The sequence below is a fragment of the Rousettus aegyptiacus genome, unplaced genomic scaffold (genome assembly GCF_014176215.1).
Source record: "Rousettus aegyptiacus isolate mRouAeg1 unplaced genomic scaffold, mRouAeg1.p scaffold_m13_p_16, whole genome shotgun sequence".
Lineage (NCBI taxonomy): Eukaryota > Metazoa > Chordata > Mammalia > Chiroptera > Pteropodidae > Rousettus > Rousettus aegyptiacus.
In genome coordinates this window covers 36,433,174-36,454,327 of record NW_023416291.1, presented here as the reverse complement: position 1 = coordinate 36,454,327, position 21,154 = coordinate 36,433,174, and the positions used below count along the sequence as shown (strand labels likewise).

The 21,154-nt window shown below is 39.9% G+C and overlaps 1 protein-coding gene across 1 annotated transcript; it reads left to right on the top strand.

The window, feature by feature from the left end:
* The first annotated feature begins 1,080 nt into the window (after window positions 1-1,080).
* Window positions 1,081-17,995, top strand: LOC107509477 (zinc finger protein 709-like). Its single transcript, XM_016141995.2, is given in 5 exon segments — window positions 1,081-1,232; window positions 14,818-14,944; window positions 15,169-15,229; window positions 15,629-17,352; window positions 17,355-17,995. Coding segments are annotated over 5 exon segments (2,037 nt in total). The 5' UTR covers window positions 1,081-1,199; the 3' UTR covers window positions 17,447-17,995.
* Window positions 17,996-21,154: the final 3,159 nt, after the last annotated feature.

The following is a 21,154-nucleotide window of genomic DNA, read 5'->3' as shown; positions in this document are numbered from 1 at the left end:
CCCATTCCCTTCCCCTAGGAACAAGATGTCCTGATTTAAGAATAACCCTCACTTTTCTTTTGTTAATAGCTCCCTCTCCCCACCCTTCTATAAAATCCTTCCCGTTGTTACATCCCCTGGAGCACTCTTCTAGTTGCTAGATGGGGTGCTGCCCAATTCATGAATTGCTTAGTAAAGCCAATTAGATCTTCAAATTTGCTCATTTGAATTTTGTTTTTAATATAAATAAAGGTGGAAGAAAGGAAGTTTCCAGATGTATTTCAAGTTTACATAATGATTTATTGTCTTTCTTATAGCAGTAAAAATAGAAATCAATGGTCTTAGGGATATTATAGTCATTTACATGACAAAGTTCTCTCGGGACAGAGGCGAAAACTAATCTCAAATAAATTTCCTTCCAGTGTAAAATAGACACCTGAGAATGTAATGAACACATCTCACTCCCTGAAGTTAGACTGAGAAGAGTCCTTGAGCCCAGGTCGGGGCTGCGGGTTTCACCTTCCCACCAGAGTCAAGTGCTTGGGATTCTTTCAAGGATCAAACGAGGGGGTGAGGCAGGGATGAGTGGAAGGCTCAAGGCTGGGAAGGTTAGATATGCAGCTTGACTCTATTTTTTCTGACTCAATTTGAAGATGGTGCAGTCACATTTAAGTGTCAGTATTTCTAAACAAGGGTCACATTTCATGAGTGGACTCCGAGCCTTATGCCAAGCCCTTGACCCTTAGATGATGTAAGACCCTCTTGTTCCAGTGTGTCCTGGCCCGGGTTGCCCTCGTCTTCTGTACTTACTTGCTCCATTTGGAAACTCGACGAAGATTTCTCTGTGTACACTTGTGCCCACGTGTTCACTAAGAGCTGGGCAAAAACAGTAGAGTCAGCCCAGGCCAGGAAAAGGTTCCATTAGAATGCAGACGTGCCAGGCCTGGTAAGGTTTCCCCCTACAGCTCAGGCTGGTTTGGATGAGCCTAACGTCCACCCGCCTGCTGTCACTCAGGCACGAGGGAGCGGGGCCTAGGGAGCTGTCCAATCAAGGGCGCCGCTGGGGCAGGTGGGTGGGGCGACGCACAGAAGTGGCGTGTACGTTTCTTCTCGTTCCAGCCCTTCTTGGTTTGGCTGGTCTCCTGACCTTAACGGTCTCTGGTGGCCCTGTTTCAGCCTTTGTCGCGCTGTGATCTTCATTTTTCGTGGGAGTCGTAAGAATGACTCAGGGAGACCCAGGAAACCTAGAAATGGTGAGCGTGTGGGGCAGGTCAGTAGACTGGGACGAGGGAACCGACAGTGGCGGGGCCAGGCCTCCCCGCAGTCAGGTCCGGAGTCCGAGGAACCGAGTCCGCTTGGGGGTGCCGCTTGGATCTCGGTCCCCTCCGGCACGCAGCGTGGGGGCTAGGCCGGCAGTTGGGACCCCGGGCGTCCTGTCGCGTCACTGCGCGCGGCGACTTCGGCCCTGGAGTCTCTCTTGGCAGCCCTGCGCCCGCAGCCCCGCGTCTCCGCAGATGGTGCGGTGATCACGGGGAGGGTCATCGGGGCACAGTCGTGACTTGGTCTCCGGGGATTTGTACGTTGAAGAGGCTTGTTCTGTGGGGTCCCCAGTCCCTCCTTTCTCCTAAAGAGTGGGCCGTTTGCTCCTGACGTTTTCGAATGTTTGAGAAGCAGGGTCTGAAATCCATAACCCTGTCTCCCGAGCTAGCTCTTCCTAGGACTGGCAGTAAACCCCCAAATCTGAGATCCCTCCTAAGTTCCCACATGCCAACTCCCCTTTGCTATTCACAACATCATTACCAACTATTTGTTCTCCGTCGTGTATTTTCAAACAGACCCAGTATTTTAACTTGATCATTTTCTCCGAGTCATGAATGGTTTATTGTTAAAGATTATATTTATCTGTATATATTTACATGAGAGAAAACAGAAAATAACCAACCACCTGGAACTGCTTTCCATGAAATACTTGTGCCTGACCTCCAGGACCTCCCCTGGGCACAGACGTCCTGGCAGAAGTCCTTTGTGTGGAGGTTCCTCTTGAGAAACTTTCCTGGGTGTTCTGTCCTCTTTGTCACCCTCAAAATACTTATTTACTTACTGACGACTCCGCTTTTTAGTAAGGGTAAAATGTATTTAGGCGATAGCGCTTCAAATACACACACACACACACACACAAAAGATGTGAATTTCAGAAAAAAAATAAGATTCCCGTATTACATTTTACTTGTTATGAATTCTGGTTTCACTCTTTCCCTGAACTGTTGTGGTAAGTTTCTGAGGCTTGTCTTTTACTTTTGGGTATTTTCAAGTGAAATTTCAGTAGTCAGACCTACAGATGACAAGTGTACAAATAAGATTAAAACCAGTTTCTTGCCATGGAAATAATAATTAATTGATAGCTACTTTTTTTGTATTTTGTTTTGCTTTTTTGACATTTTTTTTGAAAGGAATAGATATTTATGGTTTTCTGGTGGAACTAGTGAAAAATGCTCTACAATTTCCCCTCCTTTTCAAATAAACGTTGGGTTTAAGTGATTTTGCCAGACTGTTCAAAAACTGGATTTGTGTCATTTAAAGTATCATTGACATTCTACAGCATCTCCAGTGGGGAGCAGAGGCCTGAGGTCAGTGGCTTAAGCCAAGGTCCCCTTGACTTGCAAAGGGAAGCACGTGAAGGCCCCATAGTTCTTCCTGGGGAGCCTCTCCCTGCAGGTGTCCTACCTGCTCAACACCTGCTGTGGAGGAGCCTTGGCGGAGAAGCTGCAGTCCTGGAGAGCTGAGGGTGACCATGCACTTCGGGGAGGGTGATGCTGCCCTTTCCGAGGTTGTGGTTTATGAGGTGTAGACATTTTTAGATCTTATGCTTGAGTTTTGCATCCACGGTGTAGGTGCAATCAGTGTAATTTGTGAACATTGAAAAAGTGTGGAGATCAGGGGTTCTGTCTTGTGGACAAAAGGTTTTTAAATTGGGGAGTTCATTTCAGTTAGAACTTAAACTGAATCAGGCTGAGTATCATCACTGTGAGAAACGGAAGCCTGGGAGTGACCCACTCTAGGGCTTCTGTCTCAACTGGGAATATTTAGACCTTAACTCTGGGAATACTTTCAACATTCTGTGGATTTCCTTTGGTACTGTAGTGTGGCAAGCTTCATATCTGTTTTGATTCTAATATTTGTGTTTCTTTTCTCGGATTCCTCTCTCCATTTAGTAGTGCAGCCCTTTGCTTCTAGTTCCATGAACATTTGCAGTTTTAAAAATGTAAGTTGATTCTTGTATACATGCGTCATCTGAAATGCCCCACCTCAGCTTTAACTGGATTTAAATGACTCTTATGTTTCAGAAAACTTCACTATGGGGTGGGGGTGGGACCCTTGTCTTAAAACCCATCCCTTGGTTACACACTTGCGAGGGAGAGCTCTTTTCCGCTTCACTCTTCCTAGAGCGCTAGTGTGGGAGGGTTACCACCCATCTCAGCTTCACTTTTCTAAGCTGTACCTCTCTGTTCTGCCATAGAGCTTCACTGGGAGAGACGGAGTGCTCCTGTCCCAACCACGATCTTATTTAAACCCTTGGTCTGAATTGGTCCATATGGATTCCATAGAGACCATTATACCTCTGAATCTTAAAAAAAGAGACTTACTTTAAAAAAATAATAAAAAGTTGATTGAGACACATGATAAGGCAAGATAATTGTGTAATCAAATAGAATTTTTGTTTGATTAGGCAGGAAAACTTCAAGATGTGTGACGTGGGTGTTTTTAAGTTCTCATGTGCTTTTTCCATTGGTAGGTCATGATGGTGCTTCTCCCTAGACTACTTTGCCATTAAAAGGCTATACAATTCCTAATTTTTTTAATGGCTTTGAGGAAAAAGTAATTGAATTTCTATATTTGTTGATGTGAGGAAAACAACTCAAAGCTTGTGTGAATCTGTAATTCCTGGTCCTTTCAGGGCTTAACCGTGAACTCCTAATACATTATAATATGCTATTTATTCATTCCTGAAAACATCTCCAATGTGACATATAGTGGAAGGACAAACTTGTTTTGCCCCTTGTCCTTTTTAGAAAGAGATTTGTTAAATATGTCCTCTGGTTTTATATCCATTAGTATTTAAAGGATTAAATCTTGGAGTGTTTTTTTTTCTTATGTAAAAAAGTTTAAATTAATTTTAAAAAGCAAAAGTGAATCAAAAATAATGAGTAAGCATAGGAAAATATGGTGTATATAAATTTCTGTTCTTATTTTAAGTACATAATGAATGGGCCGGTTAAAAAATTCCTAAGACAGGAAACTAAATTCAAAAGACGCCCTGCCTACATATCCTGCTTCACTCCTGTGCTCTAACTCCATTCACCCTCAAATAACTAAGTTCAATCACTTATTGATCATTTTATTAGTGTTTCTTTACATAAAAACAAGCCATGCAAATATCTGATTTTTCTTACTACACATGTGTGTTCTTATCATGAGTGTTCAGGGTCCACATATTTGATGTTTGACTACTGAAAACTTAAGCCATATCCTCCTTTTCTTCCTAGTCCTTATCTAGACAGGCCTATAGGAAAGCCTGGAGGCTGCTGCTTGCTGGGGAGCCCTCTTGTGGGCTGTGCTGCTCCGTGTTGTGTTGTGGACCCACCAAACCTGGGGTCTGTATAACAAGGACTCTGGGTTAACAGTTTTAGTCATTCCTCATTCTTGGTGAGCAGGAGTATGGGAGTGAGGCCCTCCTTATCTTGGCTGGAATCCTGCTGTGTGTTTAGAGTGAAGATATGACTGAGTTTAGGGTCCTCCCAATGTTAGAGGGGGCTTTGGGAGTACGAGGATGATAGTAGCCAGTGAATAAGGGGAGTCCATCAAATGGTCACTCTTTCAGGAGCAGCTTTTTCAGAGAGTGCACTGATTCCACTCTCCTAAGACCAGAGAGCTCACTGGGACCCTCTGCTGTCATTGCTTCTGCCTCTAGTGCAGCACAGATCCTGACCCTTCGAGTTATGGGGGACGGCACCCATGGCCTCCCCGTGGCACAGCCAAGGGGTTAGTTTAAACCTCTTTAAGCCCAGGGTACTTAACTCTATTAAGCAACTATTGGTCATGGAGGAGCCTTGTAACCTTGACTGCAATGATGTGACTCCTGGAGGAGTAAATTTAATGAATACCAGGTTAGGTAGAACACCTCCCACCCCCCTCAACCCCCCACCCCCGCGCCTATATCCAGTGACCTAAAATACAAAATGGGAAAGACAGGAGGGAGGGAAGAAGAGGGAAAATGTACTAAAACAAAGGTCCACAAATTGACCCAATTGCAAATCCAAAATATACTATGGGAATTTACATAACAAAAAAGAAAGGTGTCTGCTTGGCCTTTGATCCTCCGGCAGCATAGGTTTGAATTACTATCTCTCGGGCACTAATTCACAAAACTTCATGTAATTAATCAAACTAGGTATCAACTTACAGGTATACCTGGGGATCCCACTACATTTAAGCAATTTACCTCGACATCTTGGGGGATTTCTGAATATAGCATAGTGGACAAATAGGTATACTTCACATTAACCAGCAGAACTCTCACTTTGCCTATATTTCTTTTAGTCATGTCACCCATTGTCCTAAAATATCCCTTGGTGAGCTGGAAAGAGCTGAACTCATGATTCATAAATTTAAATTAAATTCAGACTTTACTACCTCCAAATTGCCTTGACAAAATGACACCTCGCAGACCTCATCCACAATTAAATTTGTTAATATGGCCCAGTGTAAATTAAACAGCACTTTGAATTATTAAAAACCATTGTAAGAAACCTATTTAGGAAGAAGTGATTATCCCCAGTGCTTAGCAGCCTCTTTGATCTGTTGGTTAATCTGGAAAAAATTAGTGACGGCTCACAGTGGATTACTGCAGCCTTGAGATTGTAGTCACAACAGATAAAACCCTTATACCCAGTCCCCAACATTATGAAAATTACATCCCCTTAATAACTGGTAAATTTCCTGCTATCGCAGATTTGGCTAAGTCTCTTCTGTTCAGGGCCTATGTCAACAGCCTCTCAGCTGCATTTGGCCTTCACCTCTGAAGGGATATGATACACTATTACCTGGTTAACCCTCTGGGAACCTCAGTAACCTCGCCATCCCACAGTCTCCGCAGGCAGGATCTGAACTGCATCCACTTTGCTCCGGGAGCACAGGTGTGACTTGACACTAATGACATCCTCCTCTGAGGACATTTTTCACATTGATTCAGAACATACAAATAGTGAAAAAAGAAGCTCACAAAAAGTGGATGTGCTGTTGATCCTCACATAATGTAAGGCCCTAATACCTTGGCTAAGTTCCTGAAAATTATTTGATAATCAGATGAGTGCTTCTTCCTGACACTGAAGGGTCCCATTTAACAACCACAACATCTGCTAGATTTTTTTGGTGTTGGGGAGGCAACATATTCCTTGTTTATAAATTTTACTTGCGTTTATGATGTTACTGGCAAATTGGCCCACCTCGAGGTCACCTTTACCACAGAAGGCTCTAGATTGTTTAAGTTGCCATGCAACCAGGCACATGTACTGTTAATGTCCTCAGAGTCACCTTCACTGTAGAGGCTTTGGTGACCTTACCTCACCTTCTGGTTTTGCCCATGATGGCCTTAAGTTGTCCATAGGCTTCTGATGAAAGAACCTGCCCTGGCCCCACATTATGCCATTAGCACTGCATTATCATATACTGGGCTCTCTGGGAAATAGAGATTCTCATAAATGCTGAGCATAGGACCCTCTGCCAAGCTGACCATTACACCTTTGGCCTGGGAAACACCCCCCCCCCCCCGCCCCAGGTAAGGATGCCTGCTGGTATATCCATGTGACATGATGGAGCCAAATCTTGGCCTTATGGCTTATGCCACCTGTAGGAGGGTGGCCCCTTCTCTATTCAGTCCTTTGAAAGATGCCATGGTGTTGGAACAGGTCACCACTCCCCAAGATGGAGAGTTGGCTCAAGAGTGCCTAGGAATTCAGTGAACGCCCGCCCTGGGGAGGGCAGACTCAGGAGGACCACACACACACTCGTACATGGGGGAGCGCAGTGGAGAACTGTGGCTCTTCATCCATCTATTGGGACATTCTTGATAAAGGACTGAGCCCAAGGGTCACATAGCTCCCCAGATATGCGGCAGTCATCTTATCACTGACCCACAGTTGTCTCCATCTGCCTATGTTCACAGGCCCTTGGACTGTTGTCTGAGCTGCCCCTTTGTGGTAAAAGAACTCTGGGGATGTCTTGAATGAGACACCCCACGTGTAGATCTAGGTAACACTTGTCTGCATCCAAGGACAACCAGCTCCCCAAAATCAGACTCACCAGGAAACTGCCCACCCACCTTGGACTTCTAGATTCCGCTGGTGGTAGCCATAGCACTTCTCAGAACACAGAGCACTCCACTCTGCCATAGAGCATCCGTGGAAGCTTCTCCTCTGTACTGGTTGCAGGCTTGTAGGGCACTGCGCTGGCTTATTGACATAAGGTCTGATCAGGTGAATGAAAGATGTCCTGTTTCACTCATCAGGGGTAAATTATAATGAGTCTGTCTTAATTTTTTTCCCCAATGTATTTTTTAAAGGAGCAGTTTTAAGTTTACAGAAAAAATTGATTAGAGAGCAGAGAGTTCTCATGGAAGCCCTGTGCATCAATACAGTTTATACTATTTTTTACATCTTGTATGACCATAGTATGTTTGTGACAATTGCTCAGCCAATATTGATGCAGTGAATTGCACAGTTTAACCTCTGGTCAAGATGACGGAGTAGATGAATGCTATGCTCACCTTCTACAACTGCATCCAAATTACAACTAAATTAAAGAACAGTCATTCTTGAGAACCATCTGAAGTCTAGCTGAACTGAAGTTTTATAACAATGGATTCAAAGAAGAGGTCACAAGGAGACTGGGGTGGTGACGAGAAATGAGCTGGTCCCACACCCACGTGTGGCAGTTAATTGGGAGGTGTGTCTTGGCTGTGGAGTCCCCTCCTGAGGAATGAAGCGTCACAGCCCCATACCAGGCTTCCCGGCCTGGACCACCAGTGCTGGAAGAGGAGCCCCCACAATATCTGGCTGTGAAAATCAGTGGGGGCTCCATCTGGATGAAACAGAAGGCTGTTGGAGTCTCACCCTTCTCTTAAGGGGCCCGCACAAAGACTTGCTCACTGATGGATGTACTTGCTCTGAGCTCCAGTGCTAGGAAGCAGCTCAAAAAGATCCTGGGACTTATGGGGAGGAACTGAACTGTCTGGCTTCAGTTGAGGGCTGGAGAGGCAACTTTCTCTGCCATCTTGTTCTGATGTTGAGTCCACCCCCCACAGAGCCATTAGAAGGGTGACATTGTTCCTTTGCTGAGCCCTCCCACAATCTGCAAGCACAGGCAGGTTCCAAATTTGAGTCTTCATCAAACTTGCCCCACCCTGGTGATTCCTCAAGAACCCGCTTCATCCAGCTCTAGCACAGACCCACCCTTTTTAAGTGGCTGGCCACTGGGATGCCTTGCACCTCTTGCTAAGTAGCCCTAGCCCAACACCAGAAGGATCCTGCCTTGGTTGACTACATAGCCTCTCCCAGGCACCTCTAAGCCCAGCACAGGTAGCTACTGAACACATATTACTTTGTAGCTTCTACCACATTGCGCTGGGCCAGGCACAGGCAGCAGCTGACCAGGACCTGCACTGGGGCCTCTCCTAAGAAGCCCCAAAACCAATGTACCCAGTGACCAGCTTTAGGGTACCACCTAGTTAGCTCCACAAACAGTACACCCAAAGATTGGACTCAGCAGGCACCAGAACCCTGCAACAACAAATCCCAATCTGTGGAATCAACCACCACACCACAGCTTGTTGGCTATAGTCATGGCCAGTCCTCACAGCTGGTCAGCCTGAGGGTCAGTTCTACCCACTGGTGTGTCAACAGCAGTCAAGGCTCAACTACAACAGGAGGTCACATACAACCCACATAAGGGACACTCCCAGAGGATCTGGCTTAGCTAACCAAGGAGACTGCCACTGGGCCCCTCAGGACACCTACTACATAAGGCCACCATGGCAGTGTTGGGAGAGTTAGCAGATCTACCAAATACATAGAACAAACAAAGAGGCAGCAAAAATGAGACAAAGAAACAGGTCCCAAATCAAAGAACAGGAAAAAAATAAACAATAGAGGCAAGCAGTGTACCAGATACAGAGTTCAGAACACTGATTATAAGGATCCTCAATGAATTTAGAGGAATAGATAAATTCAGTGAGTCAACAAAGACATAAAAAACTTAAAAACCATGAAAAAGAATGAGTCAAAAATGAATAATAATTGAGATGAAGACTACATTAGATGAAATCAATAGATTAGATGTAATAAAGGATTGAATCAGCAATTTGGAAAACAAGGTAGCAAAAAACACCCAACTAGAACAGCAAATAGAAAAAGAATTTTGTAAAAAGTGAGGATAGTTTAAGGGACCTCTGAGACAACATCAAGTGTACCAACATTCTCATCATAGGGGTACCAGAAGAACAGAGACCAAGGAATTGCTTTATTTGAAGAAAAAATGATGGGAAACTTCCCTAACCTAGTGAAGGGAATAGATGTACAAGCCCAGGAAGTACTAAATAAGACGAGCCCAAAGAGGCCCATGCCAAGACACACTATAATGAAAATGCTGAAGTTTAAAGACAAAGAATTTTAATAGCAGCAAAAGAAAAGCAGTTACCTACAAGGGAGCTCACATAAGATGGTCAGCTGATTTCTCTGCAGAAACTTCTCAGGCCAGAAGGGATTGGCACAATATATTCAAAATGATGAAAAGCAAGGACCTATAATCTATAAGATCACCCAGCAAGACTATCATGTAGAATCAAAGGAGAGATAACTAGCTTTCCAGACAAGAGAAAGCTAAAGGAGTTCATCACCAAACCACTATTACAAGAAATGTTAAAGGGACTTCTTTAAAAAGAAAAATAATAATAAAGATTGAAAAATGTACATAATAAAGTGGCAGTAACTACATACCTATTAATAATGACTTTAAATGGATTAAATTCTCCAAACTAAAGACAGAGTGGCTAGATGGATAAGAAAACAATATGCAAGTGCCTATTGATAGATGATTGGATAAAGAAAATGTATGTTATATATATATACACACACACATATACACAAACACACACATATATACAATGTAGTATTACTCAGCTGTAAAAAGGAATGAATTTTACCATTTGTGACAACATGGGTGGACCTAAAGAGTATGATGCTAAGTGAAATAAGAGAAAGACAAATACCTTATTTCACTTGTATGTAGAATCTGTAAATCAGAATGAACAAAACAGAAACAAAGTCATAGATAGAGAAAAACTGATGGTTGTCATGTGGGAGGGGTTTGGGGGGCTGAGTGAAAAAGGGGAAGATATTAAGAAGTACACATTGGCAGTTACAAAATAATCATGGAGTTATCATAGCCCCGTGTATAAAGTATTTTATCAGTAGTGCTGTAGTAACTATGTATGGTGTGTGTGGGGGAGAGATTTACTGGACTTAGGGTGGATATCACTTTGTAAGTTATGTAAATGTCAAACCACTGTCCTGCACACCTGAAACTGTTGTAATGTTGAATATCAATTGTAATTTAAAAGTAAAAAAAATTTAAGAATACACAGTTTAAAATGGCATTGACTTTTTCCCCCACCTCTTTATTCCCCCCCACCCACCCCAGCTCTCAACTCTGACCTATGGATGTTGCCATTTCCCCTTAAGAACTGGATCTCTGAAGGCAGGGTATCTCCTCCCACATGCTCATGGCATGCACCCGGGGCCTGGCCACTCCGGGAGCCCAGTGCACTCAGGATATGGTCTGTGTCTCCACCTGGGGTACGAACCCAGGACCTTCTGCATGTAAAACAGATGTGCTAACCACTACAGTATAGAGCCACCCCTGGTGTTGAGTTTTGTGTTATAGACACTGTGTGGGTTTTGGCAGATGTTTAATGACATGTATCCTTCATTTCTGTCATACAATTTCTCTTACCTGAAAATCCCTTATGCTCCTTCTATTGGTTTCTCTCTCCATCCTACCTCAAATCTTTTATGACCAGAGGTCTTTTTATTGTCCCATAGTTTTGTCTTTTCCAGAATGTCCTATACTTGGAATAATACAATGTGTAGCCTTGTTAGATTGGCTTTTAATTAGCAATGTACTTTTAAGGTTCCTCCATATGTTTTCATGGCTTGATGCCTCATTTCTCACCATCACTGAATAGTATTTTGTCATATGGATGTACCACTGAGTGTTTATCCACTCTACTCTTGAATGAAATCTTGCTGAACTAACTCTTGCCATTTAGAAGTAAAACACTTACAAACATTCATATATAGGTTTTTCTGTAAACTAAGGTTTGAACTCATTTATTTAGGTCAATACCAAGGAGTATGATTGCTGTATCTTATTATATGTTGTAAGAGTATATTTAATTTTGACAGAAAATTCCTGTCTCCAATGTAGACATACCCAATTCCATTCTTATCAAGAACAAATGAGTATTCCCTGCAGTTTCACATCTGCACCAATATTTGGTGTTCTGCGTGTTTTGAATTTTTGACATGTAGTGATATCTCTTATTTGTAATACTCCAGTCACATATGTTGAACATGTTTTCATATTGCTTATTTTTCATACGTATTTTTCTTTGGTGAGTTGTCTGTTTATACTTTTTGCTTATTTTTATTCAGGTTATTTGTCTTCTTGTATGCTTGGGCTTTAAAAGTTTTTTTGGGGGGGGATATTTCAGATATTAGTCATTTATCGGATAAATGTTTTTTCAGATTTTCTGCTAGCCTGTGACTTTTCATTCTCTTAACACTTTCTCAAAGTAAGCAATTTTCATTTTAGTAAAGTAATACCTTTTTTTTCCTGCTGGATTATTTTTTGGTATCCTCTCTGAGAAGAACCATCACTGAAGACAGGGTCACAAAAATGTTCTGTTATCTTTCAGGAATTTTTTACTTTTGCGTATTACATTTAGATTTATGATCTATTTAAGTTATGAGGTTATGGTCTGTATCTACTGTGTGTGTGTGTTGTATGTGAATATTCATTATATCCAGCACTATTTGTTTAAAAGGCTTATTTTTCCATTGATTATCAGTTCACTAGATCAGTTGACTATTTTTGTGGTGATCAATAGAAAAGCAGTTGACTTGTGTATCCTTCAACCTGGTTATACTCTTATTAACTCCAGGCGTTATCTCTTGTGGGTTCTTTCAGATGTTTTACATAAACAGTCATGCCATGGCAAACAAAAACAGTTTTATTTCTTGCTTCCCAATCCATGTATTATTTATTTCCTATCCTTTTCTTATTACATGGCTAGGGCTTCCACTACAGTGTTGAATATGAGTGGCGAGAGGAACCCTTCTTGCCCTGTTCCTGATCTTACCAGAAAACCATCTAGTTTCTCACCATTGAGTATGATATCAGCTACAGGTGTCCTGTGGCTGTTTTTGCAAAAGGAGATAGAGCCCCTCTATTACCAGTTTTTTATTATAATGGATATTGGATGGTATCAAGTCCTTTATGTTCCTTTCCTAGTCTACTAATTCTGATATTAAAAATTTCTGTCTTTCCTCTTTTTTCACATATCTTAATTAGGTGTTTATCAGTTTTATTGACTTAATTTTTTTTCAAAAGACCAGCTTTTGGTTTTGAAAACAAGGAAGAGTGATTTTTTCTTTTAAAACTTTAAACATTTCACTCTATTTTCTTCTTGCTTGCATGATTTCTGAAGTCTGGCTTAATTCTAATCTTTTTTTCTCTATAACTAAGGTTTGCTTCCCCCTCTGCCTTTTTTCAATATATTCTTTTTGTCTTTCATTTTTATCTAGTTTGAACATGAGATACTTGGGTGTGCATTTTAGATTTTTTTTTGTGTTTAGTGTCCTCTGACCTTGTTGGATCTACAATTTTCCATCTATGTTTAATTTTGGAAAGTTTTAGTGATTATTATTTCAGTTATTTTTTCTGTTTCTTTTCTGTCTTTTCTTTCATGTATTCCCATCATGTGTATATTTCAACCTTCTGTCATTGCTCTACAGTTCATGGGTATTGTGTTCTATCTTGTTAGTTCTTTTTTTGTCCTCGCATTAGCCTCTGATGAAATAAACTGCTTTCAGTAGAGGCTTTGTTAAGGACAGAAATTTGGGGGCATATTTTCAAATGCCATTTTTATTTTTTATTTCTCAGTTTTGTAGAGAGTGTTTTGCTTGTAGCCTGAATGTTCTGATGGATCTAAGAAGAGCTGTTTATTTCAAGTTTTTTTGTTTGTTTGTTTTGTTTTGTTTTGTTTTTGCTTCTGTGAGGTTGGGGATAATGGTTTCCAAGTCCCTTGAATACTAGACTAGGAAACAATTCTCTGACCCAACCTTTGATGATTGACATTTTGACAACCTTACATTCTCATTTTTCCTTATTTCCTTTTGACCCACATCAGTACAAAGTGATAAGAGGGACTTGGTATGCTTTCCATTGGCAGTGGCAAGAGATTCAGTCATGTTAAAATCCTGCTCTTATGTGTGAACCCCGACCCTAACCCCCTAACCTCAGTTGGAAAAGTCCAGGTATCTTTCCTTGCTCTCTCAAGACATTTAATGACAGCTGGGGAGGCCTGCCTGGTTTTCTCCACAGACATAAAAACCCTTCCTATACTCTTGGCCTCGTGTGGTGTCATTAGCTAAGAGATTCTTATGGATTGAGGTATGCTCCTGTACTACACATAGGAGCTTGGGAATTAGAGAAGTTGGGAGAGCTGCCTCAGGGTGGCTGGATGGGAAACATATTCTGCAATTTGAAAATAGAGATTTTATGGTGTTTTGGAGGATTCACTGCTGAATCTTTCATTTGTGTTGTACTCAAGGGCAAATTCGCCATCAAATCATTGTTATATTCAACGAGTGCAATTGCAGTCAGCAACTGTCAACCTGTTCCTTGGGGTCAGCAGGGCACAGGGTGGTGCTCTGTTTCTACTGTAAAGTGCTCTTATGGCATATTTGTCACTGTATGTGCCTCTGTGTAGTAAAAATCGGCTCCAAGCAGCTCCGAGGCACATAAATATAGGGATTTTGTAGTCTGAGTTTTCCTGCCTTTTATTGTCTGAAATCTATGTTCAGTTAACTTTTCTCGCTTATCAAATCAGAGAGAGAGAAAGGAAAAAGTCTGATAATTACTAAACAATTTTGAAGCAATGCTTCCAATAAGAATATTTTCATTCCACCAGTTGCACCTGACTACTTCTAAAAGCTAGAGTACTTTAGGGCCAGTATAGCCAGCTGGACCTTATTAAAAGTTGAATTTCCACAGCTTTCCTGGACTCATGTTTGATGATGGGAATGGAAGAAAAAGCTCTTAGTTCTTAATTCTTTATTGACATCATATAGATTTGACTCTATCTTATGGAGTAATGAGGATAATGAAGGAGATGAAATAATTTTTGTCATAATGTATTGATGGTCTTAAATGATATTTATTTCATTTGTATAGCATGTCTTTTATTCTCCAACATCCTGTGAACCTTGTCACTAGAGAGAAGATGTAATGCGATCACAGTAGAAGTGTATAAATGATTCCTTTGTATTCATGATGCTGTTAAATTTATGAGAAAGTATGGACAGAGTAAGGTTATGATGATCAGTCATAGAATAAATATTTGAAGATGGCAGAATTATATGTGACTTTTATATAAATACAGTATAGATGTCCATTGCTGTCAGTCTCACGCATTCTACTGTACACATATTTGGGGTGTTCCAGGACTCAGTGGCCATTGAGGATGTGGCTGTGAACTTCACCCCAGAGGAGTGGGCTTTACTGGACCCTTCACAGAAGAAACTCTACAGAGATGTGATGCGGGAAACCTTCAGAAACCTGGCCTCAGTAGGTAAGGATGACAACTTACTTCTACTTTGTCAATTAGAGAGCAAGTGTTTCTTGCTTACCAACAATTTTTCCAAGATTTGGATTGTAGAATGGTAGGACATTGCTAAATTAATTAGGTATGGTCCCAGCTAAAAATTAGAACCTAACAATTTTTCTGTAATTTCTAATGTTTTAGAATCCTTTTTCTTTCTTCTTTTTTTTTTTTTTTTTTTTTTTGCATTTTAGGAAAAAAATGGGAAGATCATGACATTGAAGATTCATATAAAAAACAGAGGCGAAAACTCAGGTAATTGATATTCACAATAGAAATAGTGGCTGATTTTGGAATCCTGTTATGTTCTGAAATTTAAAAAGTAAGAAACTAAAACCTTTGCTTCAAATTTAGTTATTAGAAAATTTTCACCAAAAATACCTTTTTCCATATAGCGTAAATGTTTAGTGTTTGCACAATAACTCACTTTAAAATAGTACTATTAAATTTTACATATAAATATTACTGTTTGGGTAATAAGAAGGATGAAGTCCTCAGGCAGACTATTTGTTATATACATCTTCAAACAATTCAGACAAAGCAGAAAACCTACACTTTGATATAAATCATAAAAAAGTAATTCAAATGACCTACTAATAAATACAGAATTGTTAATAAAGAAATAATTAATACTGTACTTCTCGTTTTTTACAGAAATCACGGGGTAGAGAGATTCTGTGAACAAAGTAAAGAGGGTAGTCAGTGTGGAGAAAACTTTAGCCTTAGTCCAAATATGAATCTAAACAAGAAAACCACTGGAGTAAAACCACATGAATGCAGTATATGTGAAAAAGTCTTTATGCATCATTCATTCCTTAATCTACACTACAGATTTCACACTGAACATAAACCATATGAGTATCAGAAATATGGAGCGAAGCCATATGAATTTAAGGAATGTGGTAAAGCTTTTAGTTCTCTCCAGTTTTTTGATAAACAGAAAAGAAACAACAACGGAGAGAAAAACTATAAATGTAAGGAATGTGGGAAAACCTTTTGTGCTCGCACATCCCTTCAAACACATAAAAGGATTCATACAGGAGAAAAACCCTACAAATGTAAGGAATGTGCAAAAGCCTTCATGTGGCATACAGCATTTCAAAGACACATGATAAAGCACACTAGCGAATCTCCTTATAAATGTAAGGAATGTGGGAAAGCTTTTAATTGTTCCACTTATTTGCGAATACATGAAAGAACTCACACTGGAGAGAAACCCTATCAATGTAAACAGTGTGGAAAAGTCTTTAGATATCAGCATACTTATCAAGTACATGAAAGGACTCACACAGGAGAAAAACCATATGACTGTAGGCAGTGTGGTAAAGCCTTCAGTTGTCCCAGTTCTCGTCGAAAACATGAAAGAACTCACACTGGAGAGAAACCCTACAAATGTAAGGAATGTGGGAAGGCCTTTAGTGATCTGACAGGCCTTCGAGTACACATGATTACTCACACAGGAGATGGACCTTATAAATGTAAGACATGTGACAAAGCATTTTTGTCTCCCAGTTCATTTCGGATACACGAAAGGATTCATACTGGAGAGAAACCTTATGAGTGTAAAGAATGTGGTAAAGCCTTCAGTTATTATTCTTCCTTTCAATCACATGAAAGAATTCACACTGGAGAGAAACCCTATGAATGCAAGGAATGTGGGAAAGCCTTCTCTCGTCATCAAACCTTAAAAATACACATGAGAATGCACACTGGAGAGAAACCTTATGAATGTAAAGAATGTGGGAAAGCCTACAGGTGTTATCTGTCCTTCCAAATACATAAAAGAAGTCATACTGAAGAGAAACCCTATGAATGTAAACAATGTGGTAAAGCCTACAAACATTACAGTTCCTTAGAAGCACACAAAAGAATTCATACTGGAGAAAAACCCTACGAATGCAAGGAATGTGGGAAAGCTTTCTTCCATAACCAAACCTTAAAAATACACTTGAGACTGCACACCGGAGAGAAACCCTATGAATGTAAGCACTGTGGTAAAGCTTTCAGGTATTACTTTCCCTTCCAAAAACATGAAAGAAGTCATTTTGTAGAAAAATCATATGAATGTAAGCAATGTGGCAAAGCCTACAGTGATTACGGTTCCTTACGAACACACAAAAGAATTCATACTGAAGCGAAACCTTATGAATGCAAACAATGTGGTAAAGCCTTTAGATATTCCTTTTCCTTCCAAAAACATGAAAGAAGTCATACTGTAGGGAAATCTCACGAATGCAAGGAATGTGGGAAAGCCTTCTCTCGTCACCAAACCTTGAAAGTACACATGAGACTGCACACAGGAGAGAAACCCTATGAATGTAAACAGTGTGGTAAGTCCTTTAGATATTCCTCTTCCTTTAGAATTCATGAGAGAGGTCATGAGAGAAATCCTGTGAATGTAAGCCATGTGGTAAAGCCTACCGCGATCACAGTTCCTTAGAAACAAAAGAACTCATGAGAGAAACCCTATGAATGTAAAAAAGTTGGAAAAACCTCAGATGTTATCAAAGTTTTTGATAACATGAAAGAAATCAGAACAGAAATCCTATGAATATAAACAATGTAAAGCCTACATATGTTACAATTTTTTTATAAACACATGAAAAGACAGGAGAGAAACACTGAGTATAAACCATGTGGTAGAGCTTTCTGTTCTCATCTAGAGATTTAAATACATGCATATACAGTGAAGAAAAAGTCTGAATGTAAATGTGATAAAGCCTTTATTTTTCACACATAAGTTCAAGAATACAGGAGAGTGCACACTTGAGAGACATATAAATAAAGGTTGTGGAAAGACTAGTCATCCTAGTTCCTTCCAAAGGCATGAAAGGACTTACTAGGTAAAACTTCTTGAATATAAGTTGTGTGTGAAACACTTAAATTGGCCCACATCTTTACATGTGAAAAAATCTACCAAACAAATAAAAAACATAAAGTTTGATAGAAATTAATTTGTGTATAACGGTCCAGAAAACATTAACATGAAAGTTATTAATAAAGTTGTAAATATATTGCTTATGCAGCCTTTTTTTTAATGTAAATCATTACAATGGGTTTCTATTATTTAAAGAAATGGATATTGAGGTGAGATAATTCTTTGAGTCATCTTCAGCAATAGTGATTAAATAGTGCATTTTTCTAAAATCAGTTAATTTTTAAAAAATTTTGAATCCTGTTAGATTGATGAGTGAGATGCAGTGTATTTTTAATATGCAGTTAGGTTTAATTCCTTATAATGTTTTATTCGTTTTGTGATAAGAGGCCATTGAAATTCGACAATGTGGTATTAGTTGGGATATTCATATGGCCATGTAGCAGTTCCTGTAAATCCTTAGTTTTTTATATATATTCTACCTTTCTTACTGATAAAGTTTCTTTTTTGGATGACAAGTATAAGAGTCTTCATTTTCCATACCTATAAATAGCTGGAATAATTATTTTGTATATGAGTTTATGAAAGAATATAGTTTCATGTGAATTATTATTTTCATATTTGGACTTTTACTTTTTGTCCTTTTATATGTTAGAATTTTATTTAAGAAGAGAGACCTGTGCTAGGACAAAAATCTAGAGGGGAAGATATTCCTCTGTGGGTAATATTAAGTAGATTTTTCCAGAATCCATCCCCTTTATGATTCCATCTTAGAATTCACCTGTAGCTTCACTTCCATGAGATTTGGAAGGGAGAAGCAAAGAAGGCATTAGTCAGATATTGCAACCACTGTTCAGGAAGAGAGAGAGATACAAAGGAGTTTCAAAGACACCGTCTTCTAGCCCATTTTCTGGTTTTTTTTGTTTTGTTTTGTTTTTTGTTTTTTGCACTTTAAATCAAGAGTATCCTTAAACTATCACCAACTGTTTTATATCCATTATTTAAGAGGCATAGATTTCCACTGAGGTTTTCAGGAGACCCACATCAAAGATCCATCAGAATTTGAATTTTTCTGTCAGCCTTCTTGTGTCCACCAGCAAACTGATTCAGACTGTTTTGCTTGGGATATTGTCTGAATCCCTCTTCTCTAGATTATATTCATATAAAACCTAATTTGTATAGGAAACACTGTATGCTGTTTACAATGCTGGTATGTATTCCTGATTCACATGACATCTACAGTGGTGACATCAAAAAGATTGACACTGGAATTTGTCTACTGGATTGTACACTCACTGCCTTGACCAGTCCTTCTGTGCAAGAATAAGCACCTTTTCTCATATTCTTTCAATATGTTTTTAATTACACTTGATATGTAACTAAAGTATGAGTAGCTTTTTCTCAAAGGAATGCTTCTGTTGTTCCATTACAGAAGTATTTTATCACTTTTCTAATTCGTGAAATGCTAACACATTACAGACATGCACCACTTAACAATGGGCATACATTCTGAAGTTCATTGTTAAGTGATTTCATCATTGTGCAGACATAGAGTGGTTATACAAACCTAGATGGTGCTGCCTACTACATACATAAACCTGTATGGTATAGCTTTTTGCTCCTAGGCTACAAATCTGTATAGCACATTACTGTAACACAATGGAATTTGTGTATGTAAACATCTAAATATAGAAAAGGCATAGTAAAAATACGGTATAAAAGATTTTTTAAAAAGTGGTACACCTGTCTGTATAGGCCACTTAGCATAAATGGAGCTTGCAGGACCTAAAAGCTACTTTGGATAAGTCAGTGAGTGAGTGGTGAGTGAATGTGAAAGACATGATTGTACATCACTGTACACTTAGGCTACACTAAATTTATGAAATATATATATATTTTCAATAAGTTAACTTTAGTTTACTATAACTCTTTATAAACTTTATTTTTTTAACTTAAGCTACATGGGGTCAAGATCATTAGTATCACTGTCTTCCACCTCCACATCCTATCCCACTGGACTGCTTTCTGGGGAAGTAAAATGCATAGAGCTGCCATCTCCTATGATAACCATGCCTTCCCTGGAATCCCTCCTGAAGGACCTGCCAGGGGCAGGGCTTGAGGTGCCATTCTTTTCAGAAATAGGTCCATGTTGGTTTGCTTGGTTTGTTTCTTCACCAGAGATTTGCTTGAAAGCAGATAATGTACCATGAGCATTCCTCTCTGTTAATAAAAACCTTTTGGTGGTGGGGTCTATGTTTAAACTTTTTAAGGAGCATGTTGAGGTCTGCAAAAGCTGCTAAACCCTCCACTGTGATTTTTCTTTAGAGTTCTTTGTCTTTTGGTGTTTTCTCTTGCCTCTTTCAGCCATGTGTTCCTGTTCTAATTACAACCCCTCACGGTCAGTTCTTTAGGAACCACCTCTAGGAGCTCCTCAGTGTCATTCTCATCCACACCCAGGTTCAAGTTAACTTGCCATCTCAACTGCAGTCTTGGGTTTTGCAACCTCCTCATCCTTGACAAATTCTTTGAAGTTATGCATGAACCTCTTGAGTGTCTTTTTCCAGATGCCATTCAAACACTCCTTAGTGACATCACCCCCAAATCCATGCAGTTGTAACCCTTTCAGAATTGCATCAGTGTCTTCCTCAGTTGCAGCAGTAGCCTGGGCAAAGGACTTAAAAGCTGCTATTACTCCTTGATCTACCTGTTGGATCAAAGAGGTTGTGTCTGGAGGGAGAAATACCTCTTTGATATTGGGATGAAGATAATCAATTTTAAAAATGGATATTTGGGAGCATTACAAAACAATAAGCAAACACTTGAAAAGCATGCTCTTCTCCAAACTACTCCACTTTACTGCCATTAGTAATTGAGGAAGAGGAGCTGGGTCATCCATGACCTTTTATTCCTGGCATACACTGGCAATGTATTCCTACTGATGTGCTTGAAGACCCTGGGGTTCTCACTGCTGGATCATGAAAGGTTTCAGTTTGTAACCTATAGCATTGCCCCCAAGTGAGATTGTTGTTCTGTCCTTTAAAGCCTTGAAACCTGGCCTTGACATTGCCTCCTTATGGATGGCATTCATTTGCAGAATAGGAAGGCTTAGTCCATGTTGAATATTTACTCTGTAATTTTCCTCCTTGGCTTATCTAGAGCTTCCAAATTTGTCAGCTGCCTTGTCATCAGTATTCACAGGCTCACCACTCGCTTTCACATTGAATGAATAACAGTTCTTGAATTGTTCACAGCATCCAGATCTAATAATAAGTTTAGCATTGTAAATAAACTTGTGGTCTGGCCAT